The following is an 18866-nucleotide window of genomic DNA, read 5'->3' on the forward strand; positions in this document are numbered from 1 at the left end:
GAAGGCTCATCCTTGTGGAGGGCTGCCCGGATAACAAACAAGATTAGTAGGGAGACTGTTTTACTGTGACCAGTGCTAAGGAGCAAAGCAAAGCTGGGAAGAGAATGTCCAAAAGGGACATTTAAGTAGAGGGGAGGGAGCGGGTGGGCTATGGGCTATCTGGAGGAAAAGCATCCCATGGCAGAAGGAACAGCAAACCCACAGACCCAGATGCGGGAACATTCACTGAGTCCTTCCAACCACCACACCCTGGTCACTCTGTCTTGTCCCCTTCCTTCGTTTCCTTGTTGGCCCTGCTCTCTATCTGAAACTGTCCCGCTGACTGATTTGTGAACTTGTGAGTCATCACGGTCTCTCCTGCAAAGATATCAACTTGGTGACATAAAGGATCATGTCTGTCTTTGTCACTGTTGTGTCCCCAGCCCTAGGACAATGCCTGCTCCCTGCCAGCAGACCGGTGCATCCCCCTTTGCAGATGAGCTCGCTGGGCCTGGAGAAGCTACCTTGGGAGGCCACCCAGCTTGGAGGGACTAAGCTATGGTGGTTGAGCCCTGGCTGTTGGTACCAAGCCCTGGCTCTTTCCCTTACGCACCTCCCCACCCCCCGTTTCCCACCACCCAGGAGTGGGCTGAGTAGGTAGGGTCTGTTCCCATACCATGAAGCTCCAGGTCTGGGTTCCTGAAGCTTCTCTCTGGAGAACCCGCTAATCGGGGGTGAGGGGAGCTGAGGGTTTGCCTGGAGGTGTAAATCCAGCCAGTCCCAGACCTGTTCCCTTTCAAGAAGGGGTGCACTTTTTATGCCTTGACCTGGGCAGTTATTTCTGTGTTGGGAGCAACATTGAGGGGTTGGCTGGAGTGAGGAACAGACGTGGCTGTTGGTCTTGGTCCTGGCTCCCCCCGCCTCACCTACCCCCTTCCTTGAGGTCCCAGCCCACTGTGGAGCAGGTGGCACCTTGCCAGCACCTCACAAGCAGCGACCAGGCCCCAAGCCCCCACCTGCATGGTTGGCTCTGAGCTGAAGGCACGTGGGAGTGTGTGTGTCTGCATGTGGCCGTGCCTTTTAATTGCAGGAATGTAATTAGGCACCCTCTGTCCATCCTTCCCTGCCTCCCAGAGTCCTTAGATTTGGAGTGCGCCAGACCTGGGGGCAAATCCAAGTTTTGCTGGTTTCTCCTCAGCGCCCTTGAAGCTCCCCACCCTCTGTGGTCTTCATTCCCTTGTCTGCCAAGTGGAGATATTCCACTCAACTTCAGGGGGGCTCGTGGAGGGTGAACAAACATCCGGAATGAGGTTTAGGTGTACCTTGTACAGAAGTGCAAAGGAAAGGAAGGGTCAGGACATGTACCGGCATGCCACTGTGCCTACGAGTAGTGGGATTTCGGGAGGATTTTCTCCTCTGGGTTGTTTTTTTTTGTTGTTGTTGTTTTGTTTTACAGTGAGCAGGGATTACTTGAGCGAACTGTTTAAAAAGTAATAAAAATAACACGTAGGAGTCTGGTATAGCGCCTGGTATGCAGCAGATGTTCTGAGGGGCATTTGGGTGGATGGCATGGCAACCATCTCCCACCAGTCTCCACATCCTGTCTGCCTCCCTCCTCCCTGCACCTCGTCCCCCTGGGTCTGTGCCGTGTCACCCTCGAGCCTACGTGGGTCCTTGGCACAGATGGCCCTGTGCCCCCTGGTCCTGACCCCACAGCCGGCATGGATCCTTCAGGGCAGAGCCCAGAGCAGCCTCCCCCTGGAGTCTACAGGCCCCTCTCCTCCTCCAGGGCACCGCTCCCAGCTTCCTCTGGCTTCTGACCCAGTGACCTAGGCCCAGGCGGGGAGAGCGGACGCCCCCAGGAGCCCGGAGCGGAGCTGCTGCTGATTTATGAGCTTGTGCTGCCCTCCCCCACAGCTGGAATGCGGGGCCGAGGCTCAGCTGTTTGTCCGGGAGGCCCAGCAGTGTTTTCACGCTTGGTCCCTAGAGCCTCCAGGACTTACCTGTGTTTCTTCCCTGACCTGCTCTGGGCCTCGGGTCCCGTGGGCACCTGGCAGTTTCCCGGCTACCTGCGGTGCCCCATTCTGCCCTGGCTTCCCCAAAATGTGAAAAGGCCCAAACCTCTCACATCCACCCCACCCCCTCCTGCAAGTGGCGGTCTTTGTGGTGCCCCCAGAAGGTGATGGCCCTCGGGGGGGCTGGTCTTTACCTGTTCCCAGCCGGGGTGGTGTTTGGATTGCCCCAGGATGTGTGTCTATGCCAAGTGGGGTGACCCCTCCCAGCATAGCCAGCCCTTGGTTGCTCTGCCAGAAGACCACCACCGCCGCCCCCCTCTGCCAAGCACTTGCCTTGGAGGGAGCCCCCAGTCTTGGACCACACAGGGTCCTTTCATATGCAAAGCCCTGGCCTGATGGGTAATTTTTGTCACCTCCTGAGAAGCCAGAAACTAAAGGGCATCCTTCAGGTCTCAGATCCTTCTTTTCCCAGTCTGGGCCGGGGGCTTTTCCCAGTCAGATCCCCCAGTCTGGGCCAGGGGATGCCCTCAACCCGCACCCTGGCCTGGTGCCCCCTGGCAGGGCAACTGACTCCACATGCTACACTGGCCTGTCTTTATCTGCACCTCCTCCGGTGCGGGGGCTGGGTCTGCTTAGTCTCTTTATAGTGTCCGAGTAGGCCTGAGCCCCTGTGTTCCTGAGGACGGGCCTTGGTGTCCTGTGGTCAGTGGGAGGCCGTGCTACTGGAAGCCGGAAACTGAAAAGATGATCCTTCTCCCTTCCCCCAAGGATGATCCAGAAATAGTTGCCCTCGGATTGGGAATGCATTCTACATTCGGATGGCTTGGGCCGATGGGTTTGGGGCCTTGAGCTGGTTTCTTTATTGGGAACAGATTTCTTCTGATAAGGCTCCACTTAGGCCCATGGGAAAGGGAGTCACGGTGCACCCCATTAGAGCCCAGGGGAGCTGGGACCTGGATGGCCAGAGATGGGGGGCGGGAGGCATGCAGCCGGGAAGCCCAGGTCGAGGGCTGCGGCTTCCGAAACCCCAGTGGCCTCTGACTGTGTGCCCTGCACGTCACCCACTCAGGCTCCTGCCAGTTGTGGTGGGAGAGGCTTCCCTGCGGTCAGCAGGAAGGGTCTGCCCGGGGGGTGCTGGCCCCCAGAGATAGCTGCCGGGCCTCTCTCCTGCCCCTGTTTGGGTTCTGGTCTGGGAGCCCTGGTGGACAGCCTTTGTATTTCTGCCTCCCAACTGGCTCTCGTGAGAGAGGCTTGGGAAGTTTCCCTTTCTGTTTAGCTGGGCTTTTATGGTTTTTCAGAAAACAGGTTAACAATTAAGCTAATTAACCTCAGGGCCTCCACTCCTATAAAGCCAGGTGAAATGGCTTCCTCCCCCAGCTTCTCCCGCTGGCTTTATAAGGCCACGGGTGGCCCGGAGCAAGCGTTAGAGCTTCAACCAGCCCCGGACCTCCAGGTATAGAAGTCCCTGAGGTCCCTCGACTGTACTTTGCAGATGGAGCGAGGGTGCGCAGGAGGGTCGACGGTGAAGCCGCTGTGGGCCCGGGGAGAGGGGCTGGGCCCGGCCAAGCTGGGGCCTGGGAGCCAGGATGGTCGCTGGGGCCGGGGCTGTGCGTCTGCCTCACCCTGGTGATCAGCGGCTCCTCCTCTTTTGCTAGGAGGCTGCACACCAGGCACGATGAGACGGTTCCTGAGGCCAGGACATGACCCTGCGAGGGAGAGGCTCAAGCGGGACCTTTTCCAGTTTAACAAGGTAAGGGGAAGTGGGAGAGGCGGCCAGGTGTTTATGGCAGGCACCATATTGTCCACCCTCCACGGGCTGGGGCACTCAGCTTGCCTTTACCTGGATTAAGGTACTTCAGTTGGTGCTGCCTGCAGTCCCCCTTGGGAATCTGACTCTGGAAGTGGGGTCCAGTTGGCAGGCTTTCCTGGGAAAGGGCAGTGGGATGCCCAGGCATCAGGACTCCCTGTCCCGAGTGCCCTTGGCTGTGTGACCTCTGCAAATCACCCTGCTTCGTCTAGCCTTAGTTTCCCCACCTGTAAAATAAGGATAAAACAGCCTGTCTCCTCACGGTGCTGTTGAGGATGCTTAGGGACAAGAAAGGTGAAAGGAGGCTGAACCCTGCAAGGTGTAACTATGTTCCCGTGATGCCAGGTCCCTTGGGCACTGACCACAGGCTGTGGCTGTCCCCTTTCTCCTCACGTTGCCCCCAGAGGAAAATGCACCTGTCCCTATAGGCCCAACGCAACAGCTCCTTGTGGCAGCTCTAGGCCTGGGTGAGCGGGGAGAGGCGCCTGGGACAATGTGCCACAGCTGGCATTTGGCTGCCCCAACCCCAAACCTGCTGCTCCTGAGGTCCCAGAAGCTCCCCAGGGCCTCCCCAGGGTGGCTGGTGCCTGAGAAGGCCAGAGCTGCCCTGTAAACAGGAGGAGCACAACGTGGTTTATTAGCTCTGCAGCCACCTAGCAATCTGCTCCTGTTTCGGGGTAATTAGCCTCTCTTATGTCTGCTTTGATCTGGGCCCGTGGCCTGCGTGCCTGAGCTTCCCTCTGCCCCACCAGGTGGACTGCAGGAAGTGGAGGACCATGGTGCTCTGCTCCTCAGGGGCGCCGGGACTCCTCTGGGATGTGTTGATGGACGGGGCTTCAAATCTCACTTGGCCACTTAGCACTTGGGTGACCCTGTGCCTGTCACCCACGTCGTAGACATGTTACAAGGATTATATGGAGTTAAACAGTTTGTGGTCCAGGAACACTAGCTGCTGTCTGTCTTCAGAGGCTGCCTCCCAGGGAGAGAGAGTTCCCAGGGGCTTGTTTGAGGCTGGTGGCAGTCCCCACGTGTCCTGCCATTTTCCTCTGATTTTCTTGACCTGTGGCAGGTGTCATGATGGAGCTTTGCTGTGAGGCCACCCCCCTGTGGGATGAGGGCTTCCCTAAACGAGCACCTCCTCCCACTGTCAGAAGGAAGCTGTGGGCAGGATTTTTGGGCCGTGGGAAACGGGGTACAGGTGTTGGGAATGTGGGATCTCGGGGCCTCTGGGGGCCTGCCACCCTTGGTTCGAAGGAAGTAACCCGTGAGTTGGGGGGGGGGTCTCAGAACATCAGCACCCACCTCGGGGCTTGGGTGACCTATGTATGCCTCCATTGCCCCTGATGACACTGAGAGATCCCACACCCCAAAAAGGTGGCCAATTCTAGTAGAAACCGGACAGACAGGCTCAGCAGAGGGAGGAACCCCTGCCCCAAGTTCCAACTGTGTGTTGGGGTGGGGCTGGGGTGGGGCTGGGGCAGAGGAATCATCTCCCCCCCCCGCCCCGCAACCAGTGCCCCACAACTGGTGGCCTTCAAACTTGGCTGCCTCATGGGGCGCCTGGGTGGCGCAGTCGGTTGAGCGTCCGGCTTCAGCCAGGTCACGATCTCGAGGTCCGTGAGTTCGAGCCCCGCGTCGGGCTCTGGGCTGATGGCTCAGAGCCTGGAGCCTGTTTCCGATTCTGTGTCTCCCTCTCTCTGCCCCTCCCCCGTTCATGCTCTGTCTCTCTCTGTCCCAAAAATAAATAAACGTTGAAAAAAAAAAAACAAAACTTGGCTGCCCCATCCCCTAGGCCTGGCTGGGGAGAGGGAGAGAGGAGGCTCCTTGAATCCCTTCCTCCTTCCATTCACTTGCTAGAAACCTGCACTGAGCACTTACTGCCCAGGGCTGGGGCTGTGGGGATCTCAGATAACATCTTTGCCCTCCAGGACTTTTATAGTTTGGAAAGAGGGAAGGACCTGATGGTCTGAAAGAAATTCCACTTCCTGGGACTAGAAGAGGAAGGGGGAGGGGGGGGATGTGGGCTGGTTTAGTCTCATCTAGACACTGAGTGAGTGGTGGACCCTGAAGGGTTGGGAATGGGGGATGAGGCCAGATCCTGGAATATTTGGAAGCCTGGGTGGTCCCACCCATGCCAGCCCCTCCCGGGCCCCAGGCTTCCCTGGAGTCAGCTTGAGGGAGCCTGGAACCTGGGAATCTAGGGCCCAACACACCATAGCTGTGGTGGGTTTTTAGCAGGACAGTGAGCGATCCCATTTACAGTTTAGAAAAGAACTTTTTTTTTTTTTTTTTCTCAGAAGAGCATTGCAGTGATTGGATGAGGCCTGGGCCGTTGGAGGAGGGAGGGGGCACAGGTGTGAATAGAACAGGGCTTCTCAACCTCCTCCCTCTTGACATTTGGGGCTGGCTATGTGGTGAGAACAGTTTAGCAGCATGCCTGGCCCTGCTCTCCCAAGATGTACAGCCAGAAATGTCTCCATACACTGCCCAGTGGCCCCTAGCTGAGGACCGCTGGATTAGAGAACTATTTAGGGCATGAGGCCTGGTGCTCAATGGGGGTGTAGGAGTAAGGGGGGCAGAGAAGGGCGGTGGGTGCCCAGCGTGACTGTGGGGGTGCCATCCCGGGCGGTTAATGGTGCCAGGCACTGGGGTGGGGAGCCCAGGAGAGGTGAGGAGCAGGTTAAGGGAAAGTGATACGTTTAATTTGGACAGAATAACAACGGTTATCCATTTATTGAGAGGCAGTTTGGTCCAGGGGTTAGTGGTGCCAGCCCCAGAATTGAGTGTCAAGGTTCACCAGGTGGGTGACCTTGGGCAACTCACTCATCTGTCCAGGGGAGACGACAGGAGCTACCCCAGAGAGTTGGTGGGAAGGTTAAATGAGTTAAGGTCTAAGTTGCAAGGCTGTGCGTGGCTGGTGGCTAGGGATTCAGAGCACAGCCCTATGGGCCTTCTCTGGCCCGAGACTGAGTTTGGGGAACCTTGGAAGCCTTGGGTGTCCGCACACAGGGGGATGGATGCACAGAGCTGGAGTTCTGAGCCTTGGGTGGCCCATCAGTGCAGGTCTTATTAACACGGAGGTGAGGGGCCCTCTGAAGGGTGCCTACGGCTGGTGCAGCAAGCAGTGTGCAGACCAGACTGGTGGTCTCTGGGAAGGAGCTGTGCCTGTAGATGGACTCTCTGAACCCTCAGCCAACCAGCTAAGGGGCTGGGTGGTTCCGTGGTTAGGGGCAGGGAGGCTGGAGCCAGATGGCCCGAGTCTAGATGCCAGCTGTGCCGCTTTCTCACTAAGTCACTGCAGACACGTGCGTTACTTACCCTCTCGGCTCCTCAATTTCCTCATCTATAAAGCGGGCATCGTAATAGTCTCTACATCCAGGTTGGCACGCTAAGCAAGTTAAATGGCTTTGAATGGTGCCTGGTACACAGTTGGTGCCTCACCCCATCCTCATGACCGGTGCCTCACAGCTGGTGGCGTTCCCATTCTGCAGGTGAGAAAACTGAGGCCTCTAGGGTTTGCACAGCCTGAGTATATGGCAAGTGGTAGCGCCGGCTGGGAACAAGGTCCCCCCGGTTCCATCTACCTACCAGCTGGCCCCTGAGGGTGGCGGCCTCACCTCCCAAGCCTCAGTTTCTTTCCCCTTGACCTAGTCTTCTGAGCCATCGAGGACAAGATGAGGGGACTGTGGAGCCTGCTGGACATGTCAGTGGGGAGGAAGTGATGCCAAGGGGACAGAAACTTCATGCCATAGTGAAACTCCTTCCTTGGAAATCACTTGAGGCCCCTCCCTCCCCTGGTGAAACCAGCCGTTGATAACGGCTCTGCACCCTTCCTGCCTAGCCCGCCCACACTCCCCCCACCCCCAGGCCCTGAACAAACAGTGTGTTCCTGACCGGCTGCCCCTGTCCAGGACCAGGTTGTTTTGTCTTGGCTTTTTTGTGGCTGGGCCCCTGGTGTCAGGTGACAGCCACACAGGGAGGGCCAGGTTGCTGCCACCGCCAGGAATCTGAGCTGACCACACCCAGTACAGGGCAGTGCCACCCAGCCCAGCGGCTGGGCGTGACCCCTCTGGCCCTAGACAGCCCTCCTTCCAGCCCCCCAGCAAGATCCTAGGCCCTGGATCTTGGCCGGCGTCCTCCCTCACTGAGGACAAGATGAAGGGCCCCCACTGTCTCTGACCAACAGCCTTTGCTCTCTCCCTTCCGAGAACTTGAAATGGGGTCCTGGAGCCAGCAAGAGACAGACGGGGCTTTCTTCCTCGCACTAGGCTAATGTTGCAGTTTGGCGGCTCCTACAAATCTCTCCTTTCCCAACTGCTGTCAAAAGAGTTCATTGTTCTCTCCTCCCTTGGCAGAGGTCACCTGAGCCAGGTAGCAGGATAGGGGCAGGGCCAGGTAGGCTGGATGCTGAGCTCAGGAGGTAGGGGAGGCTGGCATCAGTGGCTGTCAGGCTTTGGGGCAACCTCCCAGCTTGAATTTGAGCTGGAGGCCTCTGCTGTCCTAGGCTGAGGCCCCTTCCCACCCCTTGTCCTGGGTGGAGGGATGATTCAGGGCTGCTGTGTGCCTTGGCAGTCCCACAGCAGGGCACCCCTGGGGCTGAGTCCACTTCCTGTGCCCCGCATCGACCTTGTACTCTGCTGGGGGGCTGCGTCTTTAAAAGCTGTCAGAAGTTGGGGGATGGGACAGCCAAGGAAAGGGGAGGCCAGGCTGCTCTGGGTTTCTAGCTCCTCCCTAACTGACCTCTGTCCTCTCCCCAAATCCAAACCCCCTCTTTCCCCATTCCCAACAAGACCCCCAGGCCTCTTGGAACGGGTCTGGGGCCACACCTCCTCCCCCTGCCTGCACTCAGGTTTGCAGCCTCCTTTGGGGATTTGTGGGCTTTATTTGCATGTTTGCCTCTCTTCCCCACCCCTCCGCAGACCTGGGGAATCCCCTGTCCCCACACTAATTACATTTGAACCTACTCTCTTGGTCCCTGCCCAGGTACGGGCACCATGATGCTTCCTCCCCTCATTTTGTTCTTGGGGGAGCCATGATCCCTTGAGGAAGGTATCCTGAGGAATTCCAGGGACTGATGCCTCAGGAGGAAGGCAGGCTCTAGGGGGCAAGGCCTTTGTGCTCTGGGGGGTGGGCTGAACCTTCCAGCCACCGTCTTCTTGAGGGTTTTGTTGAAGCTGCAGGTGGTCCTGCTCAATGCAGTCGTAGGTATCCTCCCATTTATCAGACGTAAAATGAGGCTCAGAGAGGCAAAGAGCTCACCCAAGTCCCAAGGCATTTTAAGTGGCAGAAGGGGATTCAAAGCCTGGTGGGCCTGACTCAGTCCCCATTTGTTTGTTCTTTCTTTTTTTGATACGTATGTATGTATTTATTTTTATTTTTATTACTATTTTAACTTACATCCAAGCTAGTTAACATACAGTGTAACAGTGATTTCAGGAGTAGAGTTTAGTGATTCATCACTTACATATAACACCCAGTGCCCACCCCAACAAGTGTCTTCCTTAATGCCCCTCGCCCATTTAGCCCATCCCCCTACCCAACACCCCACCTCCAGCAACCCTCAGTCTTTTCTCTGTATTTAAGAGTCTCTTCTGGTTTGTCCCCCTCCCTGTTTTTATATTATTTTTGCTTCCTTTATGTTCATCTGTTTTGTATCTTAAATTCCACATATGAGTGAAGTCCTAGGATATTTGTCTTCCTCTGACTTATTTCGCTTAGCATAATGCACTCTAGTTCCATCCATGATGTTGCCTTTCTTTTTTTTTTTTTTTTTTTTAAGTTTATCTTTTTTGAAAGAGAAGATAGAAAGAGCAGGGGCAGAGAGAGAGGGAGAGAGAATCCCAAGAGAATCCCCGTCCCGACACGGGGCACGATCCCACATGAGATCATGAACCTGAGCTGAAATCAAGAGCTGGATGCTGGGGTGCCTGGGTGGCTCAGTCAGTTGAACGCCTGACACTTGATTTTGGCTCAGGTCATGATCTCACAATTTGTTGGTTCAAGCCCCGCATTGGGCTCTACGCTGACCATGTGGAGCCTGCTTGGGATTCTCTCTCCCTCTGCCCCTCTCCTGCTTGTGCTCATGCACACGCACGTTCTCTTTCTCCCTCTCTGTCTCAAAAATAAGTAAGCCTAAAAAAAAGGTCGGATGCTTAACCAACTGAGCCACCCAGGCGCCCCAGTCCCCATTCTTTCTAAACCAGCTTATGGAAAAGAAGGTGGAGACCAGAGGCAGTAGAGAGAGGCGGTGGGAAATGAGAAGTACAAGAGACTGAAGGATGGGTCCAACCTTTGTCTCCCTCCAGATTAAGGAAAAGAGGCCCACCAGCAGGATTAAGTCAGGTGGGATGTAGGAGAACTTCCTGCCGGTGGGTTGGTAGGATAACGCGTGGCTGGAGAGGCTAACAGAAAAAGAAAGCTGCACACTGTTTTCTCTTTGGCTTGACTTTCTTGCCCATATCCTGAGGCAGAATTGTCTAGGGCAGCACCTCGGCCCAACAGGAATATAACATGAGCCACATGTGTAACTTAAAATGTCCTAGCAGCTGCATTACAACCTTTTTTAGACAAGTGAGATTAACTTTGATAATATATTTTGTTTTTAATTTTTTAAAAATATTTATTTATTTTTGAGAGAGAGTGCGTGCATGCACATGACAGAGTGCGAATAGAGGAGGGGCTGAGAGAGAGGGAGACACAGAATCCAAAGCAGGCTCTAGGCTCTGAGCTGTCAGCACAGAACCTGATGTGGGGCTTGAACTCACGAACCGTGAGATCGTGACCTGAGCGGAAGTCGGATGCTTAACCAACTGAGCCACTCAGGCGCCCCTGATGATACATTTTGTTTATTAACTCAAAACATCCAAAATATTGTTTCAACATGTAGTCAATAGAAATTAATGAGGGTTTTTCTAGGTTTTTTGTTAACACAAAATCTTTGAAACGCCAAGTGTATTTTACACTTACAGCATACTTCAATTCAGACACAAAATTTTCTTTGGAACTGTGTGCTCTGTACTTAGAGTTTGGGAGATTTGCAGCTTGGTCTGCCTGACTCCAGCCCCTGTTCCTTTAGAACCCAAGAACTCACATGGAAAGTTTTTCAGTGACTGAACTGTATGCCCATTCTTAAATTTAAATTAAAGGGTGCCTGGGTGGCTCAGTCAGTTAAGTGTCTGACTTTGGCTCAGGTCATGATCTTGTGGTCTGTGGGTTCAAATCCCCGTTTTGGGCTCTGTGCTGACAGCTCAGAGCCTGGAGCCTGTTTCAGATTCTGTGTCTCCTCTTTGCCCTTCCCCCCACTCGCACTCCATCTCTGTCTCTCTCTCTCTCAAAAATAAATAAACGTTAAAAAAAATTTTTTTTAATTAAAATGAAAACTTCTGTTCCTTGGTGGCACTGGCCACATTACAAATGCTCCGTATCTCCGTGCAGCTCACAGCTGTCCTACTTGGCAGTGCGGGTCTCCTCCTGGGCACAGGGCTCCTTCCTGCAGGACTTTTTCCCCAGACTCCTCCAAATTCCAGAGGCTTTGGCCTTGTGTTCCTGCTGATTGGGATGATCGAAAAATGCTACCGTCCCAGGAAACTTTTCTCAAGCCCTGGCTGCTGATTTCCTGAGGCCCCAGCAATCTGAGACTGGCTGAGGCCGGAAGGGGGCTCTGGGGGAGCTTGTCCCCGCAAACACCATCACATGCCCTGCCCCCCCCCCCCCCTTTCCTGGGAAATGTTTACATTCCAGACGCTCTGCTATCTCCCCAAGGCTTTTCCAGGCGCTGCATTTTTTACATAGCTGAATTGGGACCTGGGCTGGCTAGGGGGGCTCCAGCTGGGTCACTTCTGCTCTCCAGGCCATCCCTTCCAGGTATAGCCATTTGTAGGGCAGACTAGTTCCTGGCAAAGAGCCAGACCTGGGGGGCCCTTCCACTTATGTGTCCCCAGAATAGAGACTCCGTGGAGCTCTTGTTCCTGGCCTGCCCCAGCTCAGGGCCTCCTTCTGTGAACCACCGTCCTGGACTGGATGAGCCAACAGGCAGCATTGAGTTTACTAAACTATCATGCCCACCGTCGTCAGGACTTCTCCTTTTCTGCTCCTTTGAGGCCTGATGGGACAGTTGAGGGAAGCCTAGAGGAGGACCCTGGGCCTAAGGAGAGCCGCCTGACTGGTACAACCTTTCTCTGCAGGGCAGAGTCTCCATTGCTTTAAAAAACGAAAAGTAAAGCAGCTGCCTGGCATCTTTTGCCCTGCTCTGATCTAGCTCTACAGGTTCGGCATCCCCTGGGGTGGGAGGTGGGGGGTGGGGAGGGCTGGTGGAGAAAAACAACCAAAAACCTCCCTGAAGATGGTTTATCAACCCAGATCTGTAGTGTATACACCCATGCCTTTTAAAAAAAATTTTTTTTTCAACGTTTATTTATTTTTGGGACAGAGAGAGACAGAGCATGAATGGGGGAGGGGCAGAGAGAGAGGGAGACACAGAATCGGAAACAGGCTCCAGGCTCCGAGCCATCAGCCCAGAGCCCGACGCGGGGCTCGAACTCACGGACCGCGAGATCGTGACCTGGCTGAAGTCGGACGCTTAACCGACTGCGCCACCCAGGCGCCCCACACCCATGCCTTTTAAACCTGGAGTTCCAGAACTGGAACCTCTGCCTAAAGAAATACTCCAAGTTGTAAGCAAAGGTAGGAGTCCAAGAAAGGTCGTCAATGCAACTGATTTGCAACTGTAAAACCCGCAGAAACAAAGGTGTTCAACAACTAAAGCCTTGTGAGTTAGGGCACCTTTATGTAGGGAATAGTCCTTAGCCGTTTAAAAGTCACTTTAGTGCCTTTGACGATTTGGGCCCGCTACATACAGGCGGACAAATGGGCGACAAAGCTATGCAGGTCCGTATATATCCGTGTGGCACAACCCCAGTCAGGTCTTTGTATTAAGTAGAGACACACACGTGTACAGTCGCAACACAAGAAAGACTCACAGATGTTAGCAAGGGTCACTTCTGGTTGCGGGAGCATGGGTGATTTTTGTGTTCCTTTTCAAACTCCTTCATATGTCCCAAGTTTTCTATAATGTATATTATTTCTATAAGAAGAAATGAGCAAAAGCATGTGTCTGCAACAAAACTCTAGAAGCTTCTTTTCTGGAAAGATAGTGGAGAGACCTCACGACAGAAAGACTTGCGAGAGAGCAGGTGTTTGGCCCCGGAGGAGCCTCGGATGGCCCAGAGCTAGGACAGGCTACTGGGGGGTTCTGTCTAGCCCCTGAGACTGCCCCAGACTGTGGTACAACCAGGCTTCCCGAGCCATCTGGTCCATTGTGGCAGCCTCCCCCAAAGCTTCCCTTACCCCCCACAGGAGGACTGGGTCAGTCACCCACAGTATGGGTGGTGGAGGAACCAAGTCCAGAGTTCCTGGAAAGCATCGAGTGGCCAGTGTGGTATCGGGGGAGAATGCGCTCCCAGGGCTGGCCCCAGGGCCTAAGACTGGGTCACAAACGGGTCTGGGATTGACTCAGCACTCAGGTATCTGGGTAGGAACCTGAACGTGACTGAATTTCTCCTTCCTGCTGGAGGTGGCTCTGTGCTGCAGCTCCTCTGTCCGGCCCTGGTGCCCCAGCCGTGGCGGGGCAGAGGGGACATGGCTGCAGGTTCCATACCCACATGGTTCTCGTTGCAGACTGTGGAGCATGGCTTCCCACACCAGCCCAGCGCCCTTGGCTACAGCCCGTCTCTGCGCATCCTGGCCATTGGCACCCGCTCCGGAGCCGTCAAGCTGTATCCTTTCGTCCTCCCAGCTCCCACCGGGGGAGGGGCCCTGGCGTTGGTGGGATTCAAACAAAAGTCAGTTGTAGATGACCCCTCCTGGTACTGGGATGTTCCCTCTTGGGGAACCCTCTTGCGTAGCCTCTTGGGAGTCAGCCCCAAATGCCGGAGGTGGAGTCAAGTTTTTTGTTTTGTTTTCCTTTCTCCCACTTAGTAGACCTGGGGTAGCAGGCCCAGGGTGCTGTCCAAACCAGGGTGTCCTTGGGTTTGAAGAGCAGTGCTAAGCCTTCCAGATTCTCCCCAACCGTGCATACCTGCCATGTACACACAGGCACATCAGAGAGTAGAACTGACTCCTGGTTGGCAGAACATTGGTCTGAAAGGGCCACATTTTATCCAAAGCATTGGTTCTGGGCTGCGGGGGCCTCTGTGTTTCAGAGGCAAGCCCGAGGGTTCCAGGATGATGAAGGATCACCGCTTGGGTCCTCTGGCCTGGACTACAAGTCTGGGAACTTCCCCAGCCCCAAATTCCCCCTGAGTACCTAGAGTTGAGCCAGTTGGGACGTGGGAGTACTGGGAGATGGGGAACCACCCATGGGGAGCCTGGCTGGAGCCTCCAGTGAGGCTGCGGCTCCCTCCTGTTCCTCTTATGCAGCAGGGGCGGGGGAGGCGGGGACACCTCTAGCGGGCTGGCCTAGGCTGGAGGTGGCGGATAGCACTCCCTCAGCTGGTTAATCATTGCCAGGCTACAGCCACATCCTGGTTACCAATCCCCGGTGCCACAGCTGCTGGGGTGGACCCATGGGGGTGCCCTGTCTTTTTCTCAGGTGCCACCTTGTGGTAGCTGATGGGTTTGTTGCAGCTCAGGTGGGGGGGGGGGCACTGTAGGAAGCAGCCCAACAGTTACCGGGATAAATCTTCACCATCCTAGGGTGTCTGCCCGCCCCTCCCCCCCCCCCCCCCCCCCGACACCTGCCTGGCTGGAAAAGTTCTCCCTGGTTGGAGCTGGCTCCACCTCGGGGTGACATCACCACTGGCCAAGGGCCCTTGGGCCAGGGCCACTGCCATCTCCTCCCAACCCAAGGCCCCGGTCACTGCCGTCTGGGAGGAGGGCAAGCCCTTCTGTGATGCTGAGGTATTTACACTCCTTGCCACGTGGGCCCAGAGGTCCTGGCCCTTGGGCGGGAAGGGGTGGTGTCCTGCCTTCTGGAGCTTTTCCTGAGCCTGCCACTCGTAGCTATGGTGCCCCAGGGGTGGAGTTCATGGGTTTGCACCGGGAGAACAACGCTGTGGTGCAGATCTACTTCCTACCTGGCCAGGTGAGGGGGCCCTCCGCATCCTCCTACTCTCACATCACCTGGAAGGGGTGGGGAGAGGCAGGCGTTTAGTAGTCCTGGGTTTGGTTCTGACAGGAGGGCCTGGGACCACCTCCCTTCCCCCAGCTGCGGTTCACAGACCACCCTAAGAGCAGCCAGGGGTCTTTTGGTTCTGGGGCTCCCTGAATCAACCGGCGTGGGGTGGGCCACTCCAGTGTGAAGGGCCCCAGTGAATGCTGGCCCTCCCTGGTTAGCGACACCACACACTCCTGGTTCCTGTCCCCTTCCCTCCCTAGTGCCAGCTGGTCACCCTGCTGGACGACAACAGCCTCCACCTGTGGAGCCTGAAGGTCAGAGGCGGGGTGTCAGAGCTACAGGAAGATGAGAGTTTCACGCTGCGTGGCCCCCCAGGGTAAGGACCTGGTACCCGTCTTCTCCCGGCCAGCCTGACCGGCGCACCCAACTCCTGGGTGGAATCACCCTGTGAAGGTCCTGTGGAGCCCTTGGTGGTCCTGGCAGTTGTTTGAGCCAACACATCCCCACATGCGGGTGCTCTGGAGGAGCAGGGCCCTCCACGCCTATGCCGTCTGCACAGGAGGCTCTGGGGGGGGGTTTTCTGCCTCCTAGCCCAAGCTCTCTACCATCTGTCTTCTGTCTTGGCAGGAGACACTCAAAATGTTTGTCCTGGCCCAAGACACCATCAGACCCCGTTAAAGGACCTCACGGGCCCGCTTTCCCCAGCCACGGCCTTTCCCAGGACTGCTGAGGGCAGCCGGGAGTCGGGGATCCTAACCCCAGGGTCTCCCCTGCCTGAGTAGCAGCCAGCTCACAGGCAGCCATTCTCGTCCTCAGGGCCGCCCCCAGTGCCACACAGATCACTGTGGTCCTGCCTCATTCCTCCCGCGAGCTCCTCTACCTGGGCACCGAGAGTGGCACCGTGTTTGCGGTGCAGCTGCCGGCCTTCCGCACGCTGGGGGACCGGACCATCAGCTCGGACGCTGTGCTGCAAGGGTGAGCTGGACACCTTGTGCCATTAGGAAGCTGTTCCCTCCAGCTGAGCGTGGCCTTCTCCCTTGAGTCCCAGTAGTGTCTCGGGAGCTCATAATTTCTCTCCTGGGAAGTCTACGGGGAGGGGAGAAGAGACTCTCAGCCCCCAACCTGTCCCTTAACTTGAGACTCTCGTCTCATAATGCGTTAGCACCATAGCACTCTGAGGAGTCTTGGGGGTAACCTGTCATTTCATTTAAAGGTGAGGAAAATGATGCTCAAAATGATTTCGTAATGTCACCAAGTCTCAGTCCGGCAGTCTTCACGCTGATCATGTGAATTTCAAAACCCCAGGGGCTCCGCAGGGGGGCAGGTGGGGCCCAAACCTCGTGTTGCCACGTCAGGTGGGGCAACTCCTGGTGAGATTTATGTTTTGGCGTCCGTGCTAAGTTTTCGTTTGCATGCAGGCCCCATGGCCAAAGCTCTTGGACAGCCATAAGCCTGTAGGTTTCTTCGGATCACTCTGGAGGCTTTGCTCCATGACGATGATGTCGGCAACAGAGAGGGAGTCAGATCAGGTCTGGGTGTGGAGAGAGAGTGCCAGGGTCCAAAGGAGGAGGAGACGAAGCACTGGCAGTGGTGGAATGTTTTGCCATTTCACGGGACAGAGAGGAGGCTGGGGTCCTGGGATGTGGGGCTGCTTCAGGCTCAAGCGAGCAGGACCCTGGTCCCGAAAGGACTGGCCTTCCAACGTGCTCACATCGCTCAGGGCCCACTGTCCAAGGAAGAGTGTCGCTGGGTTTGGGAGGATTCCTACTTGGGGCTGGCTCCGCCTGAGCCCAAACGTCTGTCTTTCCCACCCGGCAGGGTAGCGTCAGGGCAGCACGACCACGGTCAGAGCAGGACTGTTTGCGGGTCAGCAGGCATGGCGGCTTCTCAGCCTGGGCACCCCATCTGTGGCCAGGACAGCAGGAGGACCTGTTCCTCACGTGTGGCCCTGCCGGCACCCACCTGACTCTGTGCTGGTGGGAGTCTAGTTGCGGGGGGGCCTCCCCCAGCCTGAGTGCCCCGGGAAGCCCCTCCTACCAGTGTAAATCCTGTTCTAAATGAAAAGAGGTTTGGCTTGGGTTGGCAGAGAGGGGTCCAGGTGTCTGTGTTTCCTGCTCTCCCTCTTTGGTGTGGGTTCTTGGTCCGTGGCCTGCCACCTCATGGTCTTCTGTTGGCTTCAGCACCTCCAGACTTCACGTCAGCATTCCGGGCCCAGAGAAGGAGGAGGGGGACAGGACTCAAGGCCAGACCAACCTAATGTAGGGAGTTTTATTTTGTGGGTTTTAAAAACTGTTTCCTTATGAAATACCACTTCTACAGAAATGCACTAAGCATGAATGTGCGGTTTAATGGATTCTCGTAAAGTGAGCGTCCCTGCAGCCACCCCCTGGACAAAGAAATAGAACTTTGCCAGCCTCCCAGGAGCCCCCGCTGTCCTTCCCAGTCACGAGTCCCTCCTTCCCCCGAGGCAGCCACCGCATCAACTCTTCTGGAAGCCACTGCCTTGCCTTTCTTCGTAGTAGTGTAACCGCCTGCGTTTGTGGATGGATATACAGGATATATAGGTTTCTATATATCCTTGTCCTCTTGTGCGCATGGCTTCTCTCTCCCTGCGATCTTCCCACGCTGGCACTTGCACGCCGTGAGCAACTGTGCCACATGCTCCATCCTGCCCTGTTGGTGGCAGCAGCGTGGGCTCACAGTGCTTCCCTCGGCCAGGTTGCCCGAGGACGCCCGCCACCGGCGGGTGTTCGAGATGGTGGAAGCTCTGCAGGAGCACCCCCGCGACCCCAACCAGGTCCTCATTGGCTACAGCCGCGGCCTCATCGTTGTCTGGGACCTGCGGGGCAGCTGCGTGCTTGGCCATTTCCTCAGCAGCCAGGTAGGCGGCGCCTGGGATGGTGGCAGGTGCCGCGTGGCGCTCTCAGGCCCCCGAATCACCTAAAGCCCTTGTGCTGAGACCTGCGGGCACAGGACCACCACCCTGACCCCAGCCTGCGCACTTTCCCTCTCTTCCTCTGCAGCAACTGGAGAACGTCTGCTGGCAGCGGGACGGCCACCTGATTGTCAGCTGCCATTCCGACGGCAGCTATTGCCAGTGGCCTGTGTCCAGCGACACCCAGCACTCGGAGCCCCTGCACAACTGTGTGCCTTACGGTCAGTGCTCCGTCCGCCTAATGGGGCCTGGCCCTGCCCTGTCACTTGCAAAGCAGTGTCCTCTGTTCCCAGTCTGTCTTCCCCACATTCGGGTGTAGGTGCCCAACTCCTAGAAGCAAAACTGGGGCCCAGAGAAGTGAAGGCTCTGTCCAAAGTTGTGCAGCAGATTTTCAGATGCCCGTCATGGCTTTCTCGAGGGACTGCTCAGAGCAAGACTCCTATGCAATCTGCTGCATGGATATGGGCATGAAGGGTCTGGGCCCTATGGACATAGGGGTGGAGGGCCCATTCAAGCTGGTTCCTTGTCTTGTAGGTCCTTTTCCTTGCAAAGCTATTACCAAAATCTTCTGGCTGATCACCAAGCAGGGGTAGGTATCAGTGCTCTGTCCTCCCTTTCAGCAGCCTTCCCAGGGGCTACTCTGGCCTCTGCTTGTGGGAGGCGGTGCCTAGGGAGTGCCTTGGGGGTCCCACATCGGTGTCTCAGATGCCAGCAAAGGGAGAGAGGGCTATTCATTCATACCTCTCATGGCTAATTCCTGAGCAAACATTTCTGACCTTTCCCTCCACCCTCCCGGAAAGATGATTCAGATCAGCCGTTTTCAGACTCTGTTTCAGCAGGAGACCTGTTTCTTCAGAGACCTACAGGGAAACCTGACGCATAAACAGGGTGGGCTGGGGGTGGAACCCGGGGTAAAGCAGGAGTGGCTACAGAAGCTCAGGAACCCCAGCCTGGGTGCCCCCACCTCACCCCCAAGTTCTCCTGGGTTATTGCAGTCAGGAAGAGAGGGCGGTCCAC

General features: G+C 56.1%; 1 protein-coding gene across 5 annotated transcripts in view; it reads left to right on the top strand.

Annotated features, from left to right (window-relative positions):
- LLGL2 (LLGL scribble cell polarity complex component 2) overlaps positions 1 to 18866 on the top strand; it is a 35158-nt gene that overhangs the window by 7963 nt on the left and 8329 nt on the right. For 3 of the 5 annotated variants that reach the window (XM_086688052.1, XM_086688053.1, XM_086688049.1), the window contains exons 2-9: positions 3650 to 3744; positions 13477 to 13574; positions 14800 to 14881; positions 15175 to 15290; positions 15731 to 15889; positions 17633 to 17795; positions 17938 to 18070; positions 18384 to 18438. In XM_086688052.1, the coding sequence (XP_086544178.1) occupies positions 3670 to 3744; positions 13477 to 13574; positions 14800 to 14881; positions 15175 to 15290; positions 15731 to 15889; positions 17633 to 17795; positions 17938 to 18070; positions 18384 to 18438 (881 nt within the window). In that variant the 5' untranslated portion in view covers positions 3650 to 3669. Of the gene's footprint in view, positions 1 to 2996; positions 3448 to 3649; positions 3745 to 11984; positions 12067 to 13476; positions 13575 to 14799; positions 14882 to 15174; positions 15291 to 15730; positions 15890 to 17632; positions 17796 to 17937; positions 18071 to 18383; positions 18439 to 18866 lie in introns of those variants that run through there. The other 2 variants (XM_086688050.1, XM_086688054.1) reach the window with 2 other exon arrangements.

The sequence above is a fragment of the Puma concolor genome, chromosome E1 (genome assembly GCF_028749965.1).
Source record: "Puma concolor isolate L17-30 chromosome E1, mPumCon1.1.hap2, whole genome shotgun sequence".
Taxonomy (NCBI): Eukaryota; Metazoa; Chordata; class Mammalia; order Carnivora; family Felidae; genus Puma; species Puma concolor.